General features: G+C 46.4%; 1 protein-coding gene and 1 long non-coding RNA gene across 2 annotated transcripts in view; one reads left to right on the plus strand and one right to left on the minus strand.

The window, feature by feature from the left end:
• LOC144103419 (uncharacterized) overlaps positions 1–13,509 on the minus strand; it is a 50,016-nt gene extending 36,507 nt beyond the window's left edge. Inside the window, exon 1 of the mRNA XM_077636141.1 lies at positions 12,795–13,509. Coding sequence (XP_077492267.1) covers positions 12,795–13,509 — 715 coding nt within the window. The remainder of the gene's footprint in view (positions 1–12,794) is intronic.
• A 1,128-nt stretch (positions 13,510–14,637) lies between these two features.
• On the plus strand, positions 14,638–26,873 carry LOC144105269 (uncharacterized). The gene is made up of 2 exons (XR_013308742.1): positions 14,638–14,704; positions 26,662–26,873. It is a non-coding gene; the product is annotated as an uncharacterized LOC144105269 (long non-coding RNA).
• Positions 26,874–27,609: the final 736 nt, after the last annotated feature.

Genomic DNA, 27,609 nt, shown 5'->3' on the forward strand with positions numbered 1-27,609 from the left:
CATTAGGAAGCGTCATTCCGACGTTTACGGGAGATAAGACAGGGGTTCCAATCTGCGATTTCTTTTCCATGCTAGAAGAGATTGGGAAAATGGGGGGATGGTCCGATGCTCAAATGCTGGGAATGGCGAGGTGTAAGATGGCAGGAGCTGCTCATGATTTTGCATGGCGAGACGAAAAAGTAAAATCCACAAAATCATTTGCGGAATTTAAGAAGCTCGCGTTTGAGCATTTTGACACTGAACCACGTCACGTGCGAGTACAGAGGTTCCGTGACGCCGGACAGATGGTAGGGGAGGACGTGCGAACGTTTGCGTCGCGGCTTCAGCGCTTAGCGCGCGATACGTTAAGCAGGGAGGAGGAAGAGACCAGCTTAAGAAGAAATACGCGGAGGATATACTTAAAGAGGAAATGACCGCTTTGTTCGTGGCTGGTCTGCAAGACCCCGTGCGCCGGTTCGTGCTCTCGCGCAAGCCGAGCAATTTCGACCAAGCCGTGGAGGCCGCATTGGATGAGGAACAAAATGAGGCGTTAACGACAGCCGCAGCGAGAGTACGCGTCATAGAGAGAGCGGTGCTCAACCCTGAGGTTGCTCTCTTGACAGAGCGGTTAGATCGCTTAGAACAGCTGCTATCTCAGCAGGTAGAATGCCAGGTTGAAGCGCGCGCTCAACAGCGCCCATTCGCTGGAAACCGGAGACCGCCACAAAGCTACAGGCGCGGTATGCGAGATTTTGAAGAAATCGTATGCTTCGCTTGCCAGGGTCGCGGACACATCGCCAGGTTCTGCCAAAACGTGCGCCGTGGGGAGCCACAAAGAGAAGCAGGCGAGACACGCCCTAAGCAAGCCTACAGCGGGGCTCCAGATACCGAGTCAAAAAACTAGTTAGTCCTCCCCAGCCTGAGGAGCGTGGGGAGGGAGCAGTAGATGATGAGGTGGTGGTAGTTTGTGTGGCCGACGAGGCATGCCCTGTTGTGCGTTGCAAGTTAAATGGTTGTTGTATGGAATTGTTGATAGATACGGGGTCAAAGGTGACATTGCTTAAGGAGAGCAGTTTTAACACGCTTCGAAGGAAGGGGGACCGCGAGGTGTTGGAAGCGTCTGGTGGTATGGCAACCAAATTTGTAGGCATAACGGGGGATCCTCTTGGCATAAGTGGACTCTACCGGTTACACTTCTCCCTCGGCGGAATTGCATTGGAGCACCCCTGCTACGTATGCCCGGACACGGTGTCTCTGCCAAACGGAGTGTCAGGTATATTAGGGCAGGATTTTTTGAGAAAAGGGAAGGTAGTAGTCTCATTCTCTGAGGAAGAGGTTAATGCGGGCGGCTCAAAAGTTCCGTTTTTGAACAGGAGAGGGGCTGAGATTCGCATTACCGATATTGACACCCGTCAAACAGTGGGATCATTGGAGAAGGTATATTCGCGGGTTGCCGTCCGGCTGGTCGAGGAGGCGGTCGTCCTTCCTTGGTCGGAGCACATTTTGTACGCGTTTGTGCCTTCAGATGTAGAGAGCGGCGCCGTGGGAGTGCTTGAGCCGGTCGACTCTCTCAGCAATGGCCTGAAGGCAGCCGCGTGCCTCGTGACAGTTAATGACGCCAACAGAGTGCCCCTACGGGTGGTTAACTGTAGCCAGCAGCCACTGAGCCTTCCCAAGAACAAAACATTGGCTTTCTTCACCTCTGCGATAGAGCAACGTGAGCCCACCGATACGGTACTCGCAACTGTAGAGCATGCTAGTCCTTCGGCTGCTCCAAAGGTGTCGTTCGATCTTTCTCACGTAAAATCCAGGGAGAGGGAGGCTCTGGCTGGTTTGCTGAACGACTACTCGGAGGTATTCGCCGCGTCCAACCTGGATTTGGGCTGCTGTGGCGTTATAAAGCACAGGATAGAAACCGGCACTTCATCGCCCGTTTACCAGCGTGCGTACAGGATTCCTTACTCCCAACGTGAGGAGATGGAGCGGCAGGTGCAGGACCTGATTGATCGCGGCATTGTCGAACACTCAAAGTCACCCTGGGGAGCACCAGCACTATTGGTGGAAAAACCAGATGGCTCGTATCGATTGGTAGTGGACTACCGCAAACTAAATGCCGTAACTCGCATCGATCCATACCCCATCCCCAATATACAGGAGACGCTTTCTCAGCTGGGCTCTGCCAGGTACTTCACGGTAGTGGACATGGCGGCGGGATTCTGGCAGATAGCAATGGATCCGGCAGATGCCGAGAAAACGGCATTCAACACGCCCTCAGGGCACTATGAATGGAAAAGAATGCCGATGGGTCTGGCCAACAGCCCTGCTGTCTGGCAGAGAACCGCTGATGTTATCCTGGCAGGTCTTTTGGGAAGGCTGTGCTTCGTGTATATGGATGACATTATCATATACAGTGACAGTTTTGATAACCATTTGCGCGATATTGAGCAGGTTTTGGTGCGACTAAGAGCAGCGGGTCTCAAGCTGAAGCCCTCTAAGTGCCAATTCCTCAAAAACGAGGTGAAATACCTCGGGCACGTTGTTTCAGCTGACGGCGTGCGACCGACCCTGAGAAACTAAGGTGTGTCTCGGATTTTCCATCCCCGACTAGCGTCCGCCAGGTCCGGCAGTTTCTCGGCGTGATCGGTTACTACCGAAGGCACATAGAGGAGTTCGCCAAGCTCGCTAAGCCGCTCACCGCCTTAACAGCCAAAAATGTCGCCTTTCGCTGGGACGAAAACGCGGAGAATGCTTTTGGGGCCCTGAAAAGGAAGCTAATGAGTGCACCGCTGTTGCGCCACCCGGATTTTAGTTTGCCCTTCGTTATGGCCACAGATGCGTCAAAGTTCGCAGTTGGTGCCGTGCTATCTCAGGTTATCGAGGGCAAAGAACATCCCGTTGCTTTTGCTAGCCGACAGCTGAGCCCCACAGAGCAAAAGTACGGAGCTACGGAAAGGGAGTGCCTCGCCGTTGTCTGGGCAGTAAAGCACTTCAGATGCTACCTTTACGGCCGCAAATTCAAGCTAGTCACAGACTGCCATCCTCTGAAATGGGTGATGAGTGTCAGGGACCCTAGCTCGCGACTCGCTAGATGGAATCTACACCTGCAGGAATACTGCTTTGAAGTTGAGCACAAGTCAGGAAAGACACATCTGAATGCTGATGCACTCAGCCACACAGCTGCCGTGGCAGCTATAGATGAGTTTGTCCCCGTAGTCGACACCGCCGAATTACGCACAGAGCAGTGCAAAGATCCTGACCTGAAGCGAATAACCGAAAGCTTAGAGGGCGCACCGTCTCACCCCGAACAGCTAGGTTATTTCATTGACAAAGACGGCACCCTGTGTCGGCGCACGAGGCCAACCAGGAAAGGGAGACCAGAGAAAACCGCTTGGGAGAGAGTCGTCATACCTCGGTCGTGGACAGAAAGGGTTCTTCGCGCGTTTCACGATGCGCCATGCGCCGGTCATTTTGGCGTAGCGAAGACACGCAGGCGTGTGGAGCGTCTGTACTTTTGGAGTGGCATGCGACAGGATGTTAGAGACTACTGTGCGAAGTGTCATTCCTGTCTCGAAAGAAAAACACCCAAGGGACGAAGACCAGCTCCAATTCAGCCGTTCCCTGAGGTTTCGGCTCCCTTCGAGCGGACAGGTATGGACATAATGGGCCCATTGCCCACGACCACTTCCGGAAACAAGTACATTTTAGTATGTGTCGACCACCTTTCAAAATACGCGGAAGCGGTAGCACTCCCAGATCAGAAGGCAGACACGGTTGCAAGAGCATTTGTCGAACAGATCGTGCTCCGACATGGACCCCCGAGGCAACTCTTGACAGATCGGGGAACGAACTTCGTGTCGCAGCTAATGAGGAGAGTTTGCGAGCTGCTTAAGATCGCTAAGAAACAGACAACACCGTACCATCCGGCTTGCAACGGCGCGGTGGAGCGACTGAACCAAACCGTGGCCGGGTTCCTGTCGCATTTTGTTTCGCGCGACCAGCGGGACTGGGACTTGTGGCTCCCGTATGCAATGTTTGCCTACAATTCCGCAGCACACGAGAGCACGGGCGAATCGCCATTCTTTCTTCTCTACGGCCGAGACCCGGACCAGCCTAGTGAAGTGCCAGAGGGCCCCCGTCGTGTCCCATACGCTTCACTGGACGACTATAAGGTTGAGCTAGAATCGCGCTTGCAAGTGGCGAGGGACATCGCAAAGGAGTCCTTAAAGAAAGCGGCGAAGCGCAGGAAGGAGGTGCACGATCGCAGTGCTAGAGACGCGCCGTTTGATGTGGGGAACAGCGTGTACATTGAAAACTGCCAAAGGCAGATTGGGCTAGCTCGTAAGTTCCAGACGAAGTGCAGAGGACCGTGCGAGGTTGTCGAGAAGCTTTCTCCGGTAAACTTCAGAGTCCGAGACGTGAACCGGCGTTTGATAAGGATACACGCAAATCGCCTCAAGTCGGCACCGGTTCAGTATTCACGAAATGAGGAAAGGGAAAGCGCGGATTTTGATGGGGACAGAAGGGAAGCGGAGCGCGCAGATAGTTCGCAGGAAACGCCCTCTCCTGCATTTGTTCGGCAGGCGCCCGAGGTGACGGCCGGAATGCCACCGGATTTACTTCATGCATTGCTAGAAGAAGAAGCGCGCGAGGTTGCCGCGCAGATAACGCCAGGAGAGGCTCCTGCCACGAGCCCTCGCGAGTCCCAAAGCAGACAAAGGGGCACAGACTTACTTAGTATGACTCATGAAGGCCGATATCCGCTGCGAAATCGGAAAGCTAAGTCGGACTAATGGCGTAAACAGAGCGGAGTTGTGAACTGGTTAGAATTGTGTAATGCCGCAGCTCATAACATTGCTATATGCATAGGTGTTAAGTTATCGGAGTTATAAGTTAAACCTTTCTGTCATTAAGTAACACCTGCACAGGAGAGCATGCGGAGCGCATGCAGAACCTGCCCTACTTCCTTTCGTTATCTATATTTTTGTCTGTGCCGTGATCGTGCTAGAAGTGGGAGCTCCTTTGTAACTGTGGTAAATTTATTTCGTCCAGTTTGGACTAGAAAGGAGAGGCTTGGGTGTTGAGTTTCATGTTTATCTGTAAAAGAAGATCAGTGCTGCCCCTGGAGACGCCAGTATTGACAGCGGAGGCATATGGAGTTGTGCAGTGGTGTTGAGTGCAGCGAAAAGTGTTTTGTCGGACGCACTGTGCGAGGCGATTCAGAAAGACAAGGGGAGCTGCGTGGACTCAAATGTTCGGAGAACATTCTTCTGGAGGGTGAGCGAGTGTGACATTCCGTGTGTGCTACGAGGATCCACGTTCGACGGCGCGGCGTAGACGGAGACCCGTGACAGCGGCATCATCAATTACCCAGCCATGCTCTTTGAGTGACGACCAGAAAAACCGTTCCCGCCGCCGCCCCGGGGAAACAGGCTTTATCCTCCCCAATTTCCGGTTACATTCCAGGACAAGGGAGCTGTCAGCGGGCCAGAGCGCGCCGCACCACAGCCGACGCTATGCGCTACCGCGAAGACGACATTCTTTCCCTCCCCCCCCCCTTTGTCGTGGGCTATCGCCGGGAAGGCACCCACAGCTTCCCAGAAGGGCCGTGACGGACACCTGTCAGACAGACAGGCAGTACTCGCCAAGAATGTGGAAAGACAGGCGCTAGTGAATTAGCTCCGAAGAGAGAGCCTGTGTATACTCTCACTTGAGAGAGAGTGGTGGCGTTTTGTTGTTTATTTAGTTTGTATTGTTAACAGACTCTGGGTTCGAGGCTAAGCCCAACCCAAGGGGTGGTCACCATCTCGCATGTTATTTTGGATTGGAGAATTGATGCTCTGGGCGGGCCACTGGAAATGACCGCCCTTAGTCCTTTGTTAATCAAGTGCTTAAAAGCACATGTAAACGGATGCAGTCCAGTCTGAGCTGGGGCTCCATGCTTAGCATGTAATGTGATGCTACTTAGGCACTAACCTGCCCGGTCGATGAGTAAAGTAGTGCAAAGTTTGTTCTGTTGTAAAATTATGCTCTGCTGTCATCATCTACAAGCTCGCCTCCTGTTCATCTTCCAAGCCGAACGACACTAGAGGAAGGGTTTGTGAACCATCCTCGAAGAAACGGACGACTATTGAAATTCTACTGCATACACGCTCAGGACGACATCGTTCGCCAAGAGGGCCTTCAGCGCCGAAGCCCGACGGCGTGCAGCTTCTGCCAGCAACCGCTCGAGCCCAACTCCGGAGCCACTCCATCGCCCCCATGAAGTCGTCGGCACGTAAGCTCGGACGCCCCAGCCTCTGATGTGTAATCTTAATCATGTGTAATTATTGAATATACCTGTTTGTTTAAACTGAGCCATACGGTGTCTCTTTGCCTCTCCGTCCCGTGTGGACCTGCGCATTATGGGGGTCATCACAACGTGTTCCCTCCATAAACTCCAAAACTTGAGATGCTGCACTGATCCTAACGTGAAGTTTTTTGATCTCAGGTGCCCACGAGAGATAACTGCCTATCGCCACACCTAATAATCCTAGTGATGGTACACAAGGTACTGACCGTCCACCTAAGAAGAGCGGACATCTGGTCATCTTTATTTTTGTGAAATCCGTGGCGAACTTTCTTCTTGCGAGAAACGAAGAACTAGGGAGCCAGGTGCGCCGAAATGTGCTGCAACACTCACTGAAGACGTTTCCGGGTAACACGGCATGAACGTGAGGTGTTCCAGATGGAGATGTCATCAGTATAAATCGTTATGCGCACTCCTCGGGCAATGTTTCCTGTTATGAATATAATGTTAATGTCGAAGCGGAGATGACTGAGTACCACTGCCTGAGGTGCGCCTCTCTCCACTGCGTGATTAAGTGTAGGGCCATTTGGAGTGGTCATAAAATTTTTTCGTTTTTTTTAAATGGTGTCCAATTCATTTTACAGTTTTTTTCCTAGGCCAAGACTCGCCAAGGCCGGGAAAATCGCATGGTGAAATACACATCAAAATCGACTCTGTTGGGAAGGAAAACAGCTCTCGGGATGTACGCTGCATGAAGAAACTCTTAAATGATGAGACGAGGGCAATGACATTATGAGTGACAGACCTATTTTGACGGAACTCGTAAATTTCTTGGAGATACTCGTTTCGGCTTTTGAGGAACCAAGTGATGCGATTGCAGACCAATTGCTTATTAAGCTCACATACGCAGCTAAGTAGGGCATTGCTCCACTAGGATGGCTGTTGGCTGCTTACAAGGTTTCAAAACAGGCACAGTTTTGGCCAGCTTCTATTCTGTGGGGAGTCACCAGTCATCCAGGAATAACTGTAATATTCTCGGGGTCGAAGACGGGACTGTGGCGTAGCTTTGAAAATGCGTCATAGGTCACCTCACCGTGTTCAGGAGGCGTGCGCTTGTTGAATTCCGCGTCTATTTGATCCAGTGTTCAGCTCTCGCGCGACGCAGCTTTCTGCCTAGAAGCGGACGTCTCATTACATCATCCAGTAATTAGAGGGCATGCTGGAGCGGAAGAAGAGGGACATGCCCCTGGAAGCAAAGTAATGCAAGCACATTGCCCGAAAACCAAAGGCTACTTTCTGAGTTCAATTTCTTTTTCTTGCATGGTGCAACTGCCTGAGCGCTCGAAAAGAGGTTACGCAGACTATACAGGTGCGGAGAAAATTAGAAGGGGCGAGCAAACGCCTTCTAAACTTTTCCCCACGTTTTGTAACTAAAGTTAAAAGCGACAGTATGCATGCACATCAGTGTTGTGAATGATAGTGTACCATTTCATAAACTAACGATGAATCTTCATTTCAAATAGAGAAGGCGTGATTGCATTTAAAAAGAATAGCCTACTCCGTTTACTTCCGCCCGGAACCTCTACAGCTTTCTCTAACTTTACAACTAATTTTAAGAGCGAATAATTTGGTTACTGGGGCACAGACCCATTTACTTAGCAACGAGGTACTATTGGTAGCAGTACATTCATATCATTAACTGTCTGGCTTTGCTTTTATTAAAACTACAGGTTCCACAACAACAAACTTATCCGAATACTCAATGGTAAAAGACCACAATTTGGTTCCGACATCGAATCGGGTGCTAAACTAAAATCGAGTTGACTAAACACATGAAGCGGTGCTTCCCTTACAAAAATTCTTTAGACTGTCACTATAATTCTGTCTATAAAGTCTATAGACTGTCTAGACGCAAACTCTAGAGAACAGTCTGCAGGCAACATAAATCCTGTAGATTGTCTATAGATAATTAATAGATTTATGGCCATACACGTTTATAAGACTTTTGTCGATAGACATACTATAGACTATGAATAGACAAAAAGAAACATATATAGGAATGAAATAGTGTCCATAAGAAGTCTATCGATTGTTTAGAGACCATTTTTATAAGGGTTATGAGCAAACGCTTGAAAATCTAAGTTTTTGGACCAAACAACGCATATGTAAAGTGCCATATCAAAGATTGAAGTATAGTTTTCACGTTACCAGTGAGCAAGGTGAAAAATATGTATTACCATTAAGTGGAATAGTAAATTTTGCGAGAACACCACGTTTATGTCTAAAAATCAATAAAGCCCACGATGTGCAGAGATGTATCTTTTGTTTGGGTAACCTGATTACATTTGCAACATTCAGAACTCGCAATTTGAACGAACGTTGGGAAAGAGATCGCGTAATATCGTGTAAAAAAATATTCTACGGATTTATATATGCACGCAAGAACTTCATGCCTACAGTAGAGCCCCAACAGCCGCAAGTTTCTGCAAACTGCTTTCCGGTCCTCTGTTCGACCTACCAAGGAATATGCCTGTATTGTATGGGACCCTACATTGGAATGATGAATTCAGAAATTGGTGAAGATATACAACTGGGCAGCATCATTTCACTCGGGCAAGTGCGTTCAAATAGATAGTTGTACAGAAATGAAAAATGACCTCCAGAAGGAAAAATTTGCTTTGCGTAGCATAAAGTTAAGACTAAAATTGTACGTGATATTTCACGGGAAAAAAACGAGGTCAATGGTGAGAATTATGTTCAATTGCCTTTTTTCGTGTATAATCAATATGACCAATCTTTTAAATTCGTGATTACCGTGCAAGGACTAACTTGTTTGCGAATTCACTTTTTGTTTAAGCTCTGCAACATTGCAACCGGCTCTCGTGAATGCAAGTATGCTCTATAAAAAAAAGATTTTTTTTCCAATCTATAACCCTTTTCCTATATGAACTCCGGCAATGCGGGGTAGTTCTTCAGTATATAGTAAAGAATAATGCTGTTGTCTCCCTATGAAGAAATTTTCAAGCTTTATCCTCAAAATAGAGAAAATATTATATTTTCTTAGCATGCGAAGGTCACAAATCTATCAAATAATTGTCTTTTGAGCATTCAAGATCCAATGGAAATCAATTGCACGAATTGAAAGAGGTTATTGAAAATAGTGTTTCATTGATATCTTAAATTTTAGGATATTTTCGGAACCCTACATAAAACGCAAGCAACCCTAGCTTCAAAACACGTACATAAGGCCGTTAATCTCCAACAAGCTGCGCGTCCAATTAGCTTTTGTCGTCGTATATCATCTCGGAATTCTTTCAAATGTCTGCGTATAATTAATCAACCTGCTGACCCGTCACTGCTAGCGGACACGAATGTCTGACGAGACTTTTACTGGGGCGCAATTACAACTCGCCATCACATGACACTGACATGTATAGAATAGAACTCTTGTCACAAACGTTTTGTGTTGATCCTTACTGCTGAAGGTTGGAGCAGTTGTCAGATGAGGCATTAGCTGCGTGGAGCCCATTTAGATAAATAAGCAATAATAACTGTCCTGAGCCCTTATAACGCCATGAATTCAAATTATTTCATTTCATTTCATTTTATTACTCTCAAGGCCGGTCAGGCGTTACAGAGAGGAGTAGGCAAGAAAAAAATAAATACAAAGAAACAAACAAATAAACAGTTTACAATTCATAAGCATTGACAGTATCCTTGAATTTCTGAGAATCATTGATGACGACGACGGTGGAGGGCAGGTGATTCCAGTCCGAGGCTGTTCTGGGGACGAAGGAATTTAGATATTGGACAGTCCTGGACTGTGGAATGTGCACCTTTAGTTGATGATCTCTGCGGGACGATATGTGCACCGGAGGATTAAACAAGGACTGCTTTAAGGTTTAGTTGCCGTAATATATTTTATGAAATGTGCAGAGGCGCGAAATGCGGCGCCGTATGGCAAGATCCAGAAGATTAAGCGTTCTTTTCATTTCTGAAACACTTTCATGGCGGGAGTAATTTGACATTATGAACCTTGCAGAGCGATTTTGGATGAATTCAAGCAGCCCAATGAGAGAGTTAGTGTATGGGTCCCACACTGGAGCAGCGTATTCAATTTTTGAACGGACGAGTGTTTTGTAGAGCAGTAGTTTCACAGGGATAGGGGCAAGGGAAAAGTTACGACGGATGAAGCCAAGCATGCGGTTGGCCTCGTTAGTAATATATTCAATGTGAGCCTTCCAGGACAGATCATCTGTTATTTGAACTCCAAGGTACTTATACTTGGTAACTTGGGTCAGTGGGGTGTCGTCGAGAGAGTATGAGCACGGAATGTTGTGATTAGTCGTGCGCGTAATTCTCATTAATTTACATTTGTTAACGTTTAGTTTCATAAGCCAGGTATTACACCAAGTTCTAATTATATTCAGATCATTTTGAAGAGCACATGCATCATCTTGGTTAGTAACTTCTCTGTATAAGACACAGTCATCAGCGAATAGTCTTATTTTGGAAGTAACTGAGGAAGGAAGATCATTAATATAGATAAGGAAAAGAAGAGGTCCTAGAAGTGATCCTTGCGGAACGCCAGAGGTTGCGGGGGAAATGGGGGAGTCATGATCGTTAGCATTTACATACTGACTTCGATCACTTAAAAAACACTCAATCCACTTTAAAATACCATTATCAATATTTAATTTACTTAACTTATAAAGTAACAGTTGATGTGACACGGTGTCAAAAGCCTTTGCAAAGCGATATATATACAATCAATGAGGGAAGAGTGGTCCAGAGCGAAAATCAAGTCATTAGTGAATGCAATTAATTGAGTTTCACATGAATGATGCTTACGAAAACCATGCTGTGAATCTGTAAAACACGAATTAGCTTCCAGACAGTCAACAAGGTGTGAATAGATAATATGTTCAAGGAGTTTGCATGGAATAGATGTTAAGGAAATAGGCCTGTAGTTATTAGGATTATGAACGTCACCAGACTTGTGGACTGGAACCACCTTGGCGATCCTCCAGTCGTCAGGCAGTGATGCGCTACGGATGGACTGCATAAAAATTTTGGAGAACATCATGGATGAATATAAACGTACTTTTCAAGAACTTATAACTAATACCGTCGACCCCTGCAGCTGAATCAAGCTTTCCTTTCTGAATAAGCCTGGCAACACCTTCATCATTGATAGTTATAGGCTCCATCTGAACAGATTCTGAAACCGCAATATCGGGTAAGGTGGACACAACGGAATTACTAAAGGATAAAAAAAATGTATTGTTCAAAGCAATGCAGCACTTGTGAGGGGGAACCGGGATATTATTTATGGAGCGAAGTCGGTCCTCTTTTGTTTTGCGCATATTAACGACGTTCCAAAATTTTTGAGGGTTGGAAACGAGCAAATGAGGCAGTGTCTATGATAAAAGACATGCTTAGCGCTCTGCAGCGCCTGCTTGTACTGTGACGCGACAGCACGATATAGGTGCCACTTATCAGTAGTTGTTGATTTTTTCAGCTGCCGGAAAATGCGCTTTTTTTTATTTAGGAGGCGCTTTAGCGATACGCTGAACCAAGGTGCTTGTTTGGAGCAGGAAACGCGACGAATGGGAATATATTCATTTATGAGATCGTTCACCTTCGTTTTAAATATGTGCCAGTTTTCTTGAGTGGAACGACTCCAGAACTGCGGGAAGAAGGTGTCGGAAAAGCGCTCGAGCTCTGCATTAATAGCTTGGAAGTCCGCCTTGTTGTAGTTCCTAAGTAGCTTGTATCTTTTTGGAGAACGAGCCGAGCGTGAAGGCATAGTTAGGTGGATTGCACTATGGTCACTTAAGCCCGGAAGAAAGCTGATTGAAGATATAGTTTCAGGAGAAGTGGTTAGCACAAGATCAAGTATGTTGGCAGATGTCTGAGTAACACGGGTTGGTTCTTTAACGATTTGATCAAGGTTGAACGTGGAACACAATTCAATGAATGCAGAACATTCTGAGAAAGGGGCTGTTCCATGAAATTGCGGGAAGGTTGAAATCACCAAAAATATAAAGAGGAGACCTCGGATACTTAGAAAGGACCGAGTTAATGGCGTCATGTAGGTCATCGCAGAAGCAAGGCTGTGAGCTAGGTGGTCGAAAGCATACACAGAATAAAACGTCTTTGTGGTTCAAACGTAAGCAAGTGCAGAGAAATTCCAGTGAAGAATTCACGGGAACGCTATAGGAAGCAATTTTATCTGATACGGCAATCAAAACACCACCACCAACACGCTGGCAGCGATCAAATCTATAAATGTTATAATTTTTTTCACAAGTGAACAGTTCCCGAGAATCAACTTTTTCAGACAGCCACGTTTCGGTCAGGACAATCACATCGGCAAAACACGTGTCGGCTAGAGCTGACAATGAGTCTCGTTTATTTAAAATGCTGCGAATGTTAGTGACAAGAATTGAGTAATCTGGATTCGGCAATGCCTGAACGGCTGCGTTTTCCTATGGCGAACCTGAGGTAGAAGTTGATGCAGGCGTACCTGATGCAAGCGGAGGAGATGCAGGCGGGGCTGTTGCGTCATTTTCAGAGGCATTCCCGCTAGGCGCTTCAACTTCGCATACGGCATCCGTGTCGGCAGAATATACGTAGCACTTTTTGTTTACGTACAGCCTGTTGTAACGCAGGTTGTATTTATGGCCACTTGCTTTACCATAGTCCATGAGCTTTTTCCGCGAAAGCCTAGTTGCTCTGCAAAAGTCCTCCTGCATAGACACGCCTGAATTCTTCAGTTTTGTTCTCTGAGCCCAAATGCTATCTTTAACTTTGAACGACGCGAACTTCACGACGATCGGTCGGCATTTCTTTTGAACGAATGCTCCAAGGCGATGTGCCCTTGCAATGCCTTCATCGGTTAGTTCCAGGGAAAATGAGCTTAGAAGGCGTCTCCGTATCTTCCGCTCAGATTCCGCCCATGTTTCATCTGCTGCATCATCGACACCATAAAATATAAGATTATCTCTTCGAGACTGATCTTCAAATTCATCAAGGCGTGTCCGCAGAAGATAGCTTTCATCAAGAACAGCTTTAGTTACGAAGTGTTTCACGTCAGCCCCATCCAGAAGAGCTGTAGAATCGCTTGCCTTTGCTTCGAGAGCTGCCAGTCGATGTAATGCGTCTGACACCGTGTCTTCAAGCTGCTTTTGACTAGCCTCTAGCTGTTTTTGACTGGCCTTTACCTCGCTCAAAGATGCCATTACTTCCCCAAGGCGCGATTCCATAGATTTTTTGAGGTCATTAATTGCGACTAATATATCCTCATTACCCAGGCCTTGCTTGTTAGGACCAGGGTTCGATTCTACATCACCTGACAACAAAAGCAACTTCACAACATGAATACAATCGGCAACGGAGCATCCCAAAGTGTGTGGGCATGGGACAAGCAGTAAACAGCGATTACTGGTACGCTTAGAATATAGTGAAAGTGGGCAACTAACCTGCGTAAGCAAGTAGAAGGGCTTTAGCACCATCATCGCTGCTGTCCCACGCCCACTGACGAGCGGATGCATCGGTTGATTATTTATACACGGCACGCTGGTTGATGACGGTGGCGGTTCGTCTTGCTTGTCGCAGCGCGGTGGCAGCGCGCTTTCATGGTCCAACGGCGCGAAGTTCAAAGTGGCAGGACAATGACCGGCCGAGAAGAAACGGGCAGCATTTGGCAGCGATGGTTCTCCTCCAGGCAAATCCAGGCAAAAAGCAGGGAAGTTGCAGTCGATCACGAGCAACTGCGTAAGCAAGTAGAAGGGCTTTAGCACCATCATCGCTGCTGTCCCACGCCCACTGACGAGCGGATGCATCGGTTGACTATTTATACACGGCACGCTGGTTGATGACGGTGGCGGTTCGTCTTGCATGTCGCTGCGCGGTGGCAGCGCGCTTTCATGGTCCAACGGCGCGAAGTTCAAAGTGGCAGGACAATGACCGGCCGAGAAGAAACGGGCAGCATTTGGCAGCGATGGTTCTCCTCCAGGCAAATCCAGGCAAAAAGCAGGGAAGTTGCAGTCGATCACGAGCAACTGCGTAAGCAAGTAGAAGGGCTTTAGCACCATCATCGCTGCTGTCCCACGCCCGCTATGGAGATTTAACGTCGAAAATCTACTCCATCTATGAGGGCTAATTAAATGAGCAAGTGCTTCACAGTTGAAGTTAATTTACTTCGAACCTATTTCGCTACTCGGTGCACAATTAAAAACGACATTTTTAATCTCGGACGGCAGATCAAATATGCAGTGACTATTAAGCGTTTTTACCTTCTATTCCCTCTCTATTGTGCTTTAATTGACGTTGTTGGCCGATTTCTTCAGTGTATAAAAGCTGAGATTCATGGAGCAGGATTAGAAGCAAGCCTTCGACGCATTTCAATCGCCGTCCCCTCTGCGCTGCAACGAGGTACGAGTCGCAGTGCTGCACATAATTTCGTTGTTGTCTTACCAAATAATGCGCAATTTTTTGAAGTAGCATTCACGCTGATCGGTAGGAAATGTTTGCCATTTCTGTTTTTAATTTACTTATTATTATTTATGTATTTATTTTCGGCAAAAAAATCCTAGCCCTCCTTCAAGTAAGGTCATCTCGTTTCGTTCAAATCCTTGAACTACGTTGTTGGCTATCGAGTAGGAATATTTAAATTTGTTATAGAATGAGCCCTTGATTTAAAGGCCAATACTTTGACGCTAGCCTTTTGCGGCTTAGAAAATATTTCATCCGGGTAAACAGCACCACACGCGGCCGAAAAGAAGTATGCGGCCTCGAATTCAGTAAACATTCATTTCATGTAAAAAGAGTAAGACTTTGTGTGACTATCTTGGCTTTCTTTATAAAAAAATAATGTTCATTGATGTTGCGGTGCGAAACTATTTTCCTGTGTTTTTTTTTGGCAAAGTACCGTTTTTGGTTTCATGGCCGGCCTGTTAAATTCGTAAATGTTTCTAAAACATAGTTGTACGAAAATTGTGAAAATACGTACTTGACTTATACCACGAAATTTTTTAATAGACATACTATCTAGTGATGTTTTCTATTTAATATCGATAGGTAGCTAGGTAAAATTCAATTAATAAAGTTAAAGGAATATTTCTTGGGTCTTGTGCGTGAGGCCTGATTCCAGGGCTCCACTGGCGTGAGCTGAAACACCCAAAAAGTACAATAACACATTAGCTTAAACTTTTTAACGATGCTTTTAATAGCACAGTAGTTATTCCTGCTATTTGTCCCCACGTGAAGAGGAAAAAGAAGCGGGTAAAATTTTGTTTGAAATGGAAGGAAATTATATGGTATCTGAGTAACAAATCAAATTTTGGAAGGATTTGCTTTTTTTGGCGCTTTCATCCATGATATGCATAGTGAAGTGTTCCATGTTGAATATTGAAAGCTAGCTCGTTGCTGCGTACCAGTTAGACATTTTTTTCAAATAGTTTTTGTAACAGGAATCGTTTTTAGCGCGAAAATATTTTTTTTTAGCAATTTGAGGAATTACCCTCGATTCTCCGAAACTCCTTGCTGATATTAACCTCATCTCGTGCAGCCGTCGATGCTAAAGATACACAGGACCAACGCCCCATTGTCCGCTTCAGAGAATGTGCTCAACTATTACCATTTTGTTTATTTATTTGTTTACCTTTTCCTATTTTCCGTAGACCCTGCAGCACTAAAACATTATAGCAGGGTAGTGCGTACAGCATTTAAATGAGGAGCAGGTAAATAAAAATCACATGAGAGAGAGAACAAGAAAAGCGGGAGGCAGGACAAAGGACTGATGTGTCGAGAGAAATCAAAGAAAAAATATACAAGAGGTTGAGCAACAGTGCAATCGGTCAACATAGAATGGTTTCAAGGAACAGTAAAATAACAAAGCAGTGACTGACCATAAAAACGTATCTCGATGACAATTCACAAATTCAGTCGGCAACTTGTTCGAGTCAGAAATAGGCAGGTAATTTTAAACCTGTAGGCTATCATGTTAGAAATATAGGGGGGGCGTCTCTCAGCTACTTCTCTTTATCAATGCCTGTCGTGTCGGTGTATATTGATTGCAGAAGTTTGAGTTTTGCTTCTGTTGTCTTATCTGTAGCGGCTCCAGTTCGACGTGTTCCTTTATCTGTGTTATGAGGACAAGTCTTGACTACTGCAGCACTGAAGCCAACTTATAAAAGGAGCATTACTCGATCTCGGGTTGAGCATATCCTGGTGCTATCGAAAACCCCGTTCAGTTGACGTGCAGCTATCAGTCCTAGCACCCACATCGTGACCATTGTTCCTCCACGGAAGCAGTATAGAGCCAGCGTTGTTCGAGAAAAAGAACCGTAGGGTCAGAACGCCGGCAACAGTGGGAACATTTCCTAGGGACCTTACTGTATTCTGCGGGCGTGAAGAAATGGCTGTTTTGTTTCCTCGGCAGAGTTTCGTTATAAGTCAAGGTGAGCAGCTGATCGTTTTTCGTCTCTGAATACAATAATCGAATACTGCCCCTCACGCTCACGTGGCTGCTTAGGAGAATGGAAGAAATAACCAAACTATAGTAATCCTGAGGCTGCCAGTAGCTATTCAAGGGAGAGAGATCGAGTTCGTTACAATTCCTGTTGCAGCGGCACCCTGGAAAGGAGCTTTCTTGTTCATCGCTATTCAGTCTCCACCATAGATGTACGTCCTTGTCGACCACAGAAGCATTTGTAGTGTTTGAACAGCAAACCGCCTTTCTCCAAAAGAAAATGTGGAACATCCACTTGGAGAACCTTGGAGGCGCCTCTGTGTAGGCTTAGCTCCTGCGGCTGCCTAAATGGGAGTGCAATGCACGCAGGGAATATCGCAGGAGCACGTTGCACGTTCTCTACTTGCAAAATTATTTTCATGCTGAAAAGAAAAGAAATTACTTAGTTTACACTTGAGGAATGCATGCTGTTAATTTGTGAAGTTTATTGTACTTGTACTTGGACCACCTTATTGTCCATCGTACAGTTGCATATGTCGCAAGAGGCCAATATTTCGAAGTTGAGGATTTTTGCTCCGGAAAGACTTATTTTTCCTAGGTTTGTGTAAGAAAAAGAATAGATGGAAACTGCTCTGACGGCAGAAAAGTTATCTTTAAAAATCAAAGCCGGCCACTGTGGTAGCATTGCTGTTGAGCATCCGCCTCTCATGCGGGAGTTGAGGGGTTCGATCCCAAGTGCCGCCGGCTACCCACCGGTGACACAATATAACCTTCCCCTGGCCTGATGCTCTGCTCAATGAGGATGAAAATTTTGGAAGAAGGGTCCTTGACTCCATCTTGAGCAAAAAAAAAATATCTTGTGCTATGGTGCTCTCTGGACCGGAGATGGCCTTGCGCCATAAAAATTCACCATCATCATTATAAAAAATCAAGGCCATAAATTTGCATTCTCTTGCTGCTTCATATTCGGAAAACATATCAAAATTTGTTCCAAATTAATTTATATGCAGGCACAGTAACCAGTATTGATGTGAAACCTTTTCAGACGTACGCAAAAATATTAGTTTGTAAACTGTTTTGTTAGGCTGTGTTTTGCTACAATCTACGAACTTAAGATGGCGGGCACGGTTTACAAAACTTTTACTCGACAAAAAAAAAGCCCAAGAATGTTCACCAAATAAACACCATATAGTATAGCTTTTTAAAAGAACTCATGATAATTAAACACTGTCCGCGGTTATCAGGAGTGAAATGATCTTAAAATGAATAAAAATATACAAAGATATTCGAAATGACAAAAGCGCCCATTTTCTGCTTTGCACACGTAAGAAAAACAAAGCCTCCAGAGGCGGCATTATTAGGTTGCCAGCGAGTTATTGGAAGTTTTTCAAAATAAATAAAGTCGGCATAAATTAGTAATGTAATAAAGAATTTTCATATACTGCTGTGGAAAGAGCATTGCAATCGGCAGTCGTCGTGGCGGCGCCTCATGGAACGGAAGTAGAGGAAGCCTACGCGGTTAAGCCAGAAAATGAATATAGTCACTGTACCGAGACCTTTCCAGGGAGGAGCGAAAGAATACCAATAACAATGAGTGTGAGTGAACCTCTTCAGTTTTGATGTGTTAAAACGAATGACTTCGAAAGAAGATGAGGATGCTCAGTACCCGAGAATCACTCGTTAACTTTAATTGGGATCACATTGCTAACATCAGACAAACTCTTCATGTTCCCAACTCATATATATCAAGCGATTAATACAAGGATATTGTGGGCAAGAAGACGGGCAAGTTCAAATTTCGGCGTTGAATGAAAAGTGATGAAAGCCATTCTTCTTAAGACAAGAATGTGGGCAGCAGCCCATGTAGGGCAGCGAGACATCTGAACTAAGGACCCAGGGGCTAGAACTTGTCAAATATTTTTGTCCGCGTGTCTGCTAGAGATATATTACTGGGGGATCATGTCTAGAGTCTATCGTGCACGCGTTTTGTTGATATCGGCGGGCAGTGGTGTTTTTTTTAAATGATACATAATATTTTGTTGTAAGATCTGGTTTCATATGGGCAACATTGAAGAGTGCAAACGGGCTTAAAATCCCGAAGTACAGATCGGACAGAAAATGATGGAAAGTAAATGAACGATTAGCATCACTAAGGGCAGGCATTGTAGTTGCAGGGGCAAAACGGGGAATGAGAACAGCAAAAGCTTTAAAAAGTTGGCAACGCACTGCGGTGAAATAGATGAACATAGATTTTTGCGAAGCGCTGTCGATTCGAAGGTGGAAAATTGCAGCCTTTGACAGAGCAGACTGAGGAGGGAGACAAAGTGGGGATGGCATTGGTGTTTATGATGTGCCACGAGTAGGCCACCACCACAGACTAAAGTAAATTATGCTTTAAAAATGGGGTGGTCTAGGCAGAAAAGGCATCTAGAATCGGAGTGCCATCCAGTGGCCGCTCTCTTGTCAGCATGTCCTCTTCGTGAGTTACGCCAGAATGAAGATCGCTTGCTGGAATCAACGCTAAAACTGAGCTAAACACTGATTTTATATTAAAAGAATTAAACGTTCATGTTGGGCATTCGTTCCTTGATTATATAAATATCCGCAGTACTAAATACACATTGATAGGTTCAGGGCAGGAGAGCGTCCAGTCATCCCGCCTTTAATGTTCGAAGCGGGAGTGAAGCGTTTTAGGAAAATATCCGAAATGTAAAAAAAATTTCTTCCTGCATTCCAGGTCGTTGAAATCATGGGAAGCCTTTCAGGACTCGTCGTTTTTACAGTCATCATGACGGGTATGTTCATAGGATGTACTGAACGTTGAATGACTGTGGAAGCAGCTATCAAGCAGAACTAACACTCATTATTATGATGGATAAATGATCAGTGGTGTTTTGTAACTACACTTCTAGAAAAGGCATTCATTGGGCACTGTATTGACGTTGAGCCATGCTAGATAACTCATTTTTTGGATCACGCATTATTGTTAGTGGTTGGTGAAGTAATTTGCATATAAAAGTACGGGATGTATAGTTGGAAGATTCTCCCTGATCTCTGCACTAAATATGTGTGAGAGTGGGCTGTAAGAATGCAATCACTAGGAGAACATACGGTTAAGCACTTCTTGAAACAAAAAAAATTACGAAACGCATATTGACTAACACTTGGTAGCATTGCTAACACATGCATATATTCAGTGCGTATCTGATCTCTAAACCATTTTTCAGCGCGCACTGAATTCATCAGACAATTCCGGCTTCTGCAAATTCATTAATGCACCTAACGTTGAAGTTTGCTTAGTGAATAGTGGCAGTCGCTTTGATAAAGGTATTTGATAGTGCGAGAGCATTCACTAGTGGGATAGAAGGCAAGCTCTATATAGGAAAGGCTTGGAAATGATGCAATAATTTTAAAGTTGACGATTATAATATTGCACAACCAGATCTTAAGGGTGACGAATCTGCCCTGCATAACTAAACGCTCACGGCATCAAAGATAGCCTGAGATAGAGGTCGGGGTGCGGGTTGGCGATTTCCGGCATGTCTTATGTTATTGTGGCGACTCAAGAGAGCCAAATATTCCTTAGCGACAGCTATTGTACCCTTGTTTACCGTCTAATCGACGTCTTTGTCGCTGCCGTTGTCAGAACACTTTATTCTACCCGTCGCGAATCTCCTCATTAAGAGATTAAAGAAGAAGATAGGAAAGCCTTCAGAAGTTAATGGTGCATGTGGAAATAGCATTTAGTTGCTTTTAGATAGCGCTGCCACTGGTGGTTCACGATTGCGCTGCAGGTACACGTGAAGCACTACATTTACGCAATAGCCAGGACGTGGTCAACGGTTCTATCACGTGACGCTGGAGCATGTCGGTCACCTGCGCGTCAATGATGCTGCGCTCAGCGGCTGACACGCGGTACGGACGTTGGTGCAAAGGGGCATGGGTTCCAGTGTCAATACAGTGGGTAACGGTGGTGGTGCGGCCCAAGGAAGGTTGCTGGTAGTCACACGAAGCTTGAAAACGCTGCAGAACGGCTACAAGCTGGTCTCGTTGGGTAGACGTCAGGGCGGCGTCGACGGAACGGTGAAAAATATCTACAGACGACTGATTCGTGATGGGAACAGGCGTAATGGCGCTGACGTGAAGGCCGGCCGCGCTATCGACGATGGGGTATGCGGAGGCGGGATCGAGGACGGCAACGCTACCAAACGATTGGCCACGGAGTAAAGTGGTAGGGCAGGAGAACGAGTTGGCCACTTAAATAGCGCTGGAGCCACGAACAATTGTCAGCACAGCATGAGGCAGCAAAACAGACTTCTGGTCAGCGCATCGTAAAGAGGGGGTGTAAGTCACTGTTGCATCTGAGAGCGCAGCACAAGAAAGAGGCACCAGCACTGAAGAGAAAGGTGGAACGTCTGTGTCCTCTGAGACGACCACAGTAGCGGCAGCAGCACCGGTTACGTCCTAGAAGGCGTCACTGTAGGGCGACAAGTCAAGCTTAGCACGGGCGCAATCAATAACGGCGTGATGTGAGGAGAGGAAGTCCCAGCCAAGGATAACGTCGTGAGAGGAGCGGGCGAGGACGATGAACTCGATTGTGTAGGGAACGTTCCCGATGAGCAGGCAGGCGGTGCAGGCGGCTAACGGTCGAATGTCCCGAGCGCTGGCCGTCCGGAGAGAAACGGGAGGAAGGGGCATCGTCACTTTTTTGAGTCTGCGACAGAGGGTGTGACTGCGAACCGAAACGGCTGCGCCAGTGTCAAGAAGTGCTTCGACGACGACTCCTTCAAAGAAAACAGTAATAATATTGGCAGGCGCAGAAACAGGTCTTGAGTGAGCCGCTGGCGACGCAGTGCTTGCCTCCGGAACTGCGGTGGTTAGTTTTCCGCGTGGACGGCGGGTTGGCGACGGAGCATTGGGGAACGGGAACGACGGCCAGGAGACGGCGAGTGGTGGGAGCGGGGATGGTAACGAGGAGAAGAAGAATCCGGAGGCGGCAAGTGTGACGCAGGCGAGGACGACGGCGGAAGGTCGTACGTCGGCTCACGCCTATAATCGTAGGGACGGTGGTCACGACTGCGACACAAACGAGCAACGTGACCAGCGACGCCACAGGCGTAGCAAATAGGGCGGTTGTCTTGTGTGCGCCAGGGGTTGAGTGGCTGCGGCTGTGATTGGGGGCGGGCAACCGGACGGTAAGGTGGGGTTGCAGGTCGCTGGGGTTCTAACTGCCGGGTAGGTGGCCTGCAGACAGGGGCAGCAGGTGAGGGCCGCGACCGCACCACGGCATCGGCGTACGTAAGAGGAGCTGCGATCAGGGGTGGCTGAGAAGGAAGGTGGCAGGACTTCAGCGGCCTGCTCCTCAATAACACGCGGTAGGTTGGGAGTGAGCGACGGCGCAGGCGTAGGCGGGCAGGTAGACAAAGATAGCTGGCGTGCGACTTCCTCACGTACAAACTGCTGGATGCTTTGGAGGAGCGACTGTTGGTCCACAGCTTCGTCCCCTGGCAGAGCCAAGCTGCAAAGTGCGGCCTCCTGTAAGCCTGCACGCCAGGTAGAAAGGCGTTGTTTGAGCAGCTCATCGAAGCTTTGGCAGTAGCCGATGACACCGGAGACAGTCTGGGGATCTTTGGCGACGAGCATCTGGAAGGCATCATCCTCAATGCCTTTCATAATGTGCCTGATCTTGTCGGCCTCGCTCATAGAAGGGTTGACATGCTTGCAGAGGTCGACGACATCTTCTATATAATTGGTGAAGTTTTCACCGGTTTGCTGGGCTCGGCTTCGCAAGCGTTGCTCGGCGCGAAGCTTTCGCACGGCGGGACGGCCAAAGACTTCTGTCAGACTGGTTTTTAGAGCTGCCCAGCTTGAGATGTCAGCCTCGTGGTTTCGAAACCAGAGATTGGCTACGTCGCCCAGATAAAAGATAACGTTGGTGAGCTTGACGCTATCGTCCCACTTGTATGCGCTTACGCGTTCGTAGGAGGCCAACCAGTGCTCCACATCCGTGTCATCTGTGCCGCTGAAGATGGTCGGGTCACGCTGCCGCGCGGCGCCGGAACTGAAGACAGCCGACGGAAGCGGTGAAGCGGTTTGGGTGACATTGCAGAAGTCGTAGTCAATGCGCGGGTGCGAAGCTCCAGGGCGAGGGATCGTTGGCTCCTCCACCACTTGTAATAAGAACACAGCACACTACTAATATAGCACACACAGCACACCACAGCACAGCACAGTAATAAGAGCACAGCACAGTAATAAGCAAAGCGTCACGAACAACCAGCCGAACTGTCCAGGCACAGAACAGAGACCGCGTTCAGTCCAGAGCACGCACGAGCGACCGAGCGTTCGGCGCTCGATCTTCGGAGTGTTCGGCGCTCGAGCTTCGCAATGTTCGGCGCTTCTCGTCGTCTTCTTCGTTCAGCGCCAGCCTCTGAAGATTCTAAAGCCCGTGTCCAGTCTTATAAAGTATTTGACTCAATGAAAACCCCAGCAGTCATACAGTAAATGCTGAAATAGAGTATAAACGAGGTTTGTGTGAAAATACTGGACAACGCGGCTACCACTGTCCATCATAACGGCAGCAATAAAATTCCACTATTGAAGGGCGACAGGCAAGGAGACGCGATCTCACCAGTGCTATTCACCGTTTATTTACAGCATGTTTTCTATGTCCAGGATTGTGATCATTTGGGGATAAGAGTAAATGAAGAATACCTGAATGATCTGTGAATGCGTTGCTGAGTCACTCGGGAGGTGAACTGCAAATCATGGCCAATGAGTTAGACAGGCACAGCAGAACGGTGGGTCTAAAATTTAATCTGCAGGAAACCAAAGAAATATCGATGAGTCTAGCTAGGCAACAACAGCTCACATCTGGCAGCGAGGTGCTTGAAGTTGTAAATTAATACGTCTACTTAGGGCAGGGAGTGACAGCTTATCCGGATCATGATAGGGAAATAAGTAGGAGGATACGATTTGGGTGGGGCGCATCCGTTAGGCTCTCTTAGATTACGAATGGCAGTTTATCGATATCCCTCAAGAGGAAAGTGTACAGGAGCTGTATCTTGCCTGTAATCACCGACGTGTCAGAAACGTGGAGGCTAACGAAAAGGGTTCACCTTAAATTAAGGACAAGGTAGCGAGCCATGAAAAGAAAATTAATAGGTGCAACTTGAAGAGACCGGTAGCGGGCAGAGTGGGTGAGAGAACAAACGCTGGTTAATGACATCCTAGTCAAAATCAAGAGGAAGATATGGGCTTGGACAAGGAATGTAATGTGAACACAAGATAACCGGTGGTCCTAAAGGGTAACTGAGTGGATTCTAATAGAAGGCAAGCGTCGCATGGGGAGGCAGAAGGTTAGGTGGGCGGATGAGATTGAGAAGTGGGCGCAGCTGGCAAAAGACAGTGTTAGTTGGAGACAATGGGAGAGGCCTTTGCCCTGCAGTGGGTGCAATAAGGCCGATGATGATGATGACGGTCGAACTCAGCAGCATTAATGAGGGCAGCAGTTATCGTGATTCCGAAGAAAAACATGATACAACAGAAGTTGCTACAGGACGTCGCGCCTACATCCAGTCACACTCACCAGATAATCAAACGCTCCCACGATGACATGAAATCCGGCATCAGAACAGCAAACATACATTAAAGACTGAACTGCTGTGGGATTTCGATGAAAAGGCAGGCGGGTTACAGAGAGGATACTAGGCAGTGCGTAACATTGGCTTAGGTTCCAGGAACAGTGGAAGAGAATACACAAGAGAGGTTGAAGAAAGAAATATTTCACGTGACATTAATACCTTTTTACCCCTTACATTAGAAGCTGAAGTGGAGTTCGAAGAGCCCTCTGGGCGAATTGAAATAATGTATTACGCTGCTGACTGTCAACACATCTGTCCATCGTGCAAGTTGCGGAAGTGTCGGCCAATGTGATATATACTGACTGTAGAATAGTGAAGTCTCGAATTAGCTTATAACGAAAAAAATACCAGCGTTAACTGATAGGGAAGCAGCACATCAAAAAATTAACGGCGAGAACGAACCGATATACCGCTTTTATAAGGACGATGGCCTTAGTGTACAGCTTAAGAACTATAATAACACAGATATCAATTCAGAATTATGATCACTGTGAGAGCAACATATTCTTGAAGTAGCGCTAACATTATATGAATCCACCAAGAAGAGGATTGTTTCTGTTTAAAATCTTGGACTGATCAGCTTACTGTGCGCTCCAATGTAGTTCTCAAGCAAATGCCAATAGAATTCGGCAAAACAAGGATATAATCAACCAAAGTACAAAGTTGCAATTTTGAAAGTTACTCTTTAATAGACAATATACATGCACTATCCCAAGCAAAGGCAACTAAGAGAATATAAGTAACTCCTATATATACCTTTCATAAAATGCAAGAAAAAACTTCAGTAACCATGCAGAAATTACTGAACAGGCAGTAAAGGAATCATAAGTAAAAGAATTGCCAAATGTAAATTGAGGCTGCACAGGCTCAATCTTTCATGGAGAAGCTAATAAATTGTCGATAAGGAAGCTGTCAGGTACGGACGCGCGATCATTCTAATACAATTCGCTATGTCTTTACAGGAGGCATTGAGAGATCTTGTTAATGAATAGTTGACGATAAAACTCAGTACAGAGCCCGTTACTGTTGTGTGATTCGAAGATGACAGCCTGGCAGAGAAGTTCAGGCGACGAATGCAAAATTGTATAGTGACGCAGACAGGCAAAGGGAAACGGTGGATGTAAAAGTAATATCGAGAAAAAGAAAGTACCGTACAACTGCCTTGGAAGGAAATAACATTTTGGAATAGAAAGGAAAGCTTTGGTAGGGCTAATAGAATATAGGTACTCAGGGCTGGCAGTGCACGCAGATATAAACCACGAGGTACAATTAACTTGGACAATGAGATCAGATTTGCTTACTTTGGCACCTGCTCAAAGCTCATGAAAGGAAACTTACCAGTGTCCCTGTAGATTAAGGTCATCATCAACAGCCGGACTCCGCCCGCTGCAGGATAAAGGTCTCTTCGACATCTCTCTAATTTAGCATATTCTGTTCCAGCTGCGGCCTCCGTTTCCCCGAAAAATTCTTAATCTCATCCGCCCATCAAATTTTCTCTCGCATCCTGCTAAACGCACGGTTACGCCTTCAACGGCTGCGCGGCTGAACCCACAAACGGGCACCTGAGAGCTGCTCTTTAAAATGCGGTCACTACAGAAGAAATGAGCATAAGCAGAGCATATAATGTTACGGCAAGATAGGCGTTGGTCGTAGAGCGCAACGGACGTGGTTCCGTGGGAAGCCAAGAGCAGCAGGGTGCGGGAGAAAGCGAGGCAGGCTGATGAGGTTATTCAGATTATGAGAAAACGATGGCTACACCTGACATGGAGAGGATTCCTTTAAATGATTTGAGAAAATAGTTTTTAATGTTGGAAAAAATATATAAAGCGCACTCAGGACCATCGGACCAGGAAGACCAAACAACAGAAGCGCTTACTCGCAACTGAGCGTTTATTCATGAAACACACAAAAAGAGAGAAAAACCACAAACAAAACAAAAGCCTTCACGTAGGCGCATCAGGATAACTGCTCACGCAGGCGCGCCAAGATAAGAAAACTCGGAATAATGCTGAACACTGGAGTCTAATGAGCTGTGGAAATGCGGAGCCCGCATGACGGAACGATGTCGAATTTCCTTAGTTTCTTTAGTTTCTTAGTTTCTACTGGTTTAAGAATTATCGCTCCAAAATTCTCGTTCCAACTTCAAAGCAAAAACGTTTCTTGGTCGTGTCAACCCGTCGTTATTGTTCAAAGTAGCTGAGACAATTTTTTATATCCAGGAAGTGCATAATATCGAAGAATTACGCATTCGCGTCTATGTTCTTGCTTTTTCGCAGTTACGATGCTTCTCCATGCACACCAGGCGTCCGCTCTTGGTGCATCATATTTTCCATGGTTAGAAGGTGGACGACGTTTTGTAACGGAACCCGACCACACCGACTGATCAAGAATTTGAAGAAAATGACTGCCGTTGTTTTGCAGTTTTTTTTCTCACCCAACCGGGGATTTGAAGAATGCCGCCAATAAATATTGAGCCAGGCTTCTGTGACGTCATGTAGTGAAGATAGCTTTATTGTGACAATTGAACGATGAACAGTTGAGAAACAACTCCAAATAACTGCCCTTGTCAGTCTGACCATTGATATATAGATGAAGTTCAGAGTGGCGAATTTCTCTTCCTCCGTGTAAGAGGCAGCGTGGAAGAGGCAGAAAGTTTTTTTCTGCATCCTCACTTCTTCCGTTCTCAATGCCCGCAATGTATTCAAACAATGATCTTCTTCGAAAAATGCGACTACTTTATAGCATCGGTGGCTGCACCGTGCTTTGCCGAGATGTCTCGACAGTTTCCCACAGTGACCCAGTTTTCTGGCTCAATCTGACGTAAGCATGTGATGTCTCACGTGATGAGCTCAGCCACACAAATCCAGCAAGTTTTAGCGGCTTTCCTGTAGCCCCTGACTCCCGAGCTCCAAAACTACTCTACCAGGCTGGAGCATCTCCCTCTGCTCGAGAAAAGAGCACCTCCGGTGCTCCATGCAGGGTTTAGTTCGTTCACTCTTGACCCCCCCCCCCCCCGTCCTATTTTTGTTACCGTTCTTATTATCCTTGCAGGAAAACATATAAGGTACAACATCAATGAAAGAGGGAGGTAATCAGGCCGAGGAACGCTTTGCCGGGCTTAAAGCCAATTCAAGATAAACGAAATTTTGCTAACCACTCAAAATATAAAACGATAATATTTAAAGACAAAAGCGGAACAACAAATATAAATGAAAAAGAGGAAA

Source organism: Amblyomma americanum, chromosome 9, assembly GCF_052857255.1.
Source record: "Amblyomma americanum isolate KBUSLIRL-KWMA chromosome 9, ASM5285725v1, whole genome shotgun sequence".
In the NCBI taxonomy this organism is placed as follows: Eukaryota; Metazoa; Arthropoda; class Arachnida; order Ixodida; family Ixodidae; genus Amblyomma; species Amblyomma americanum.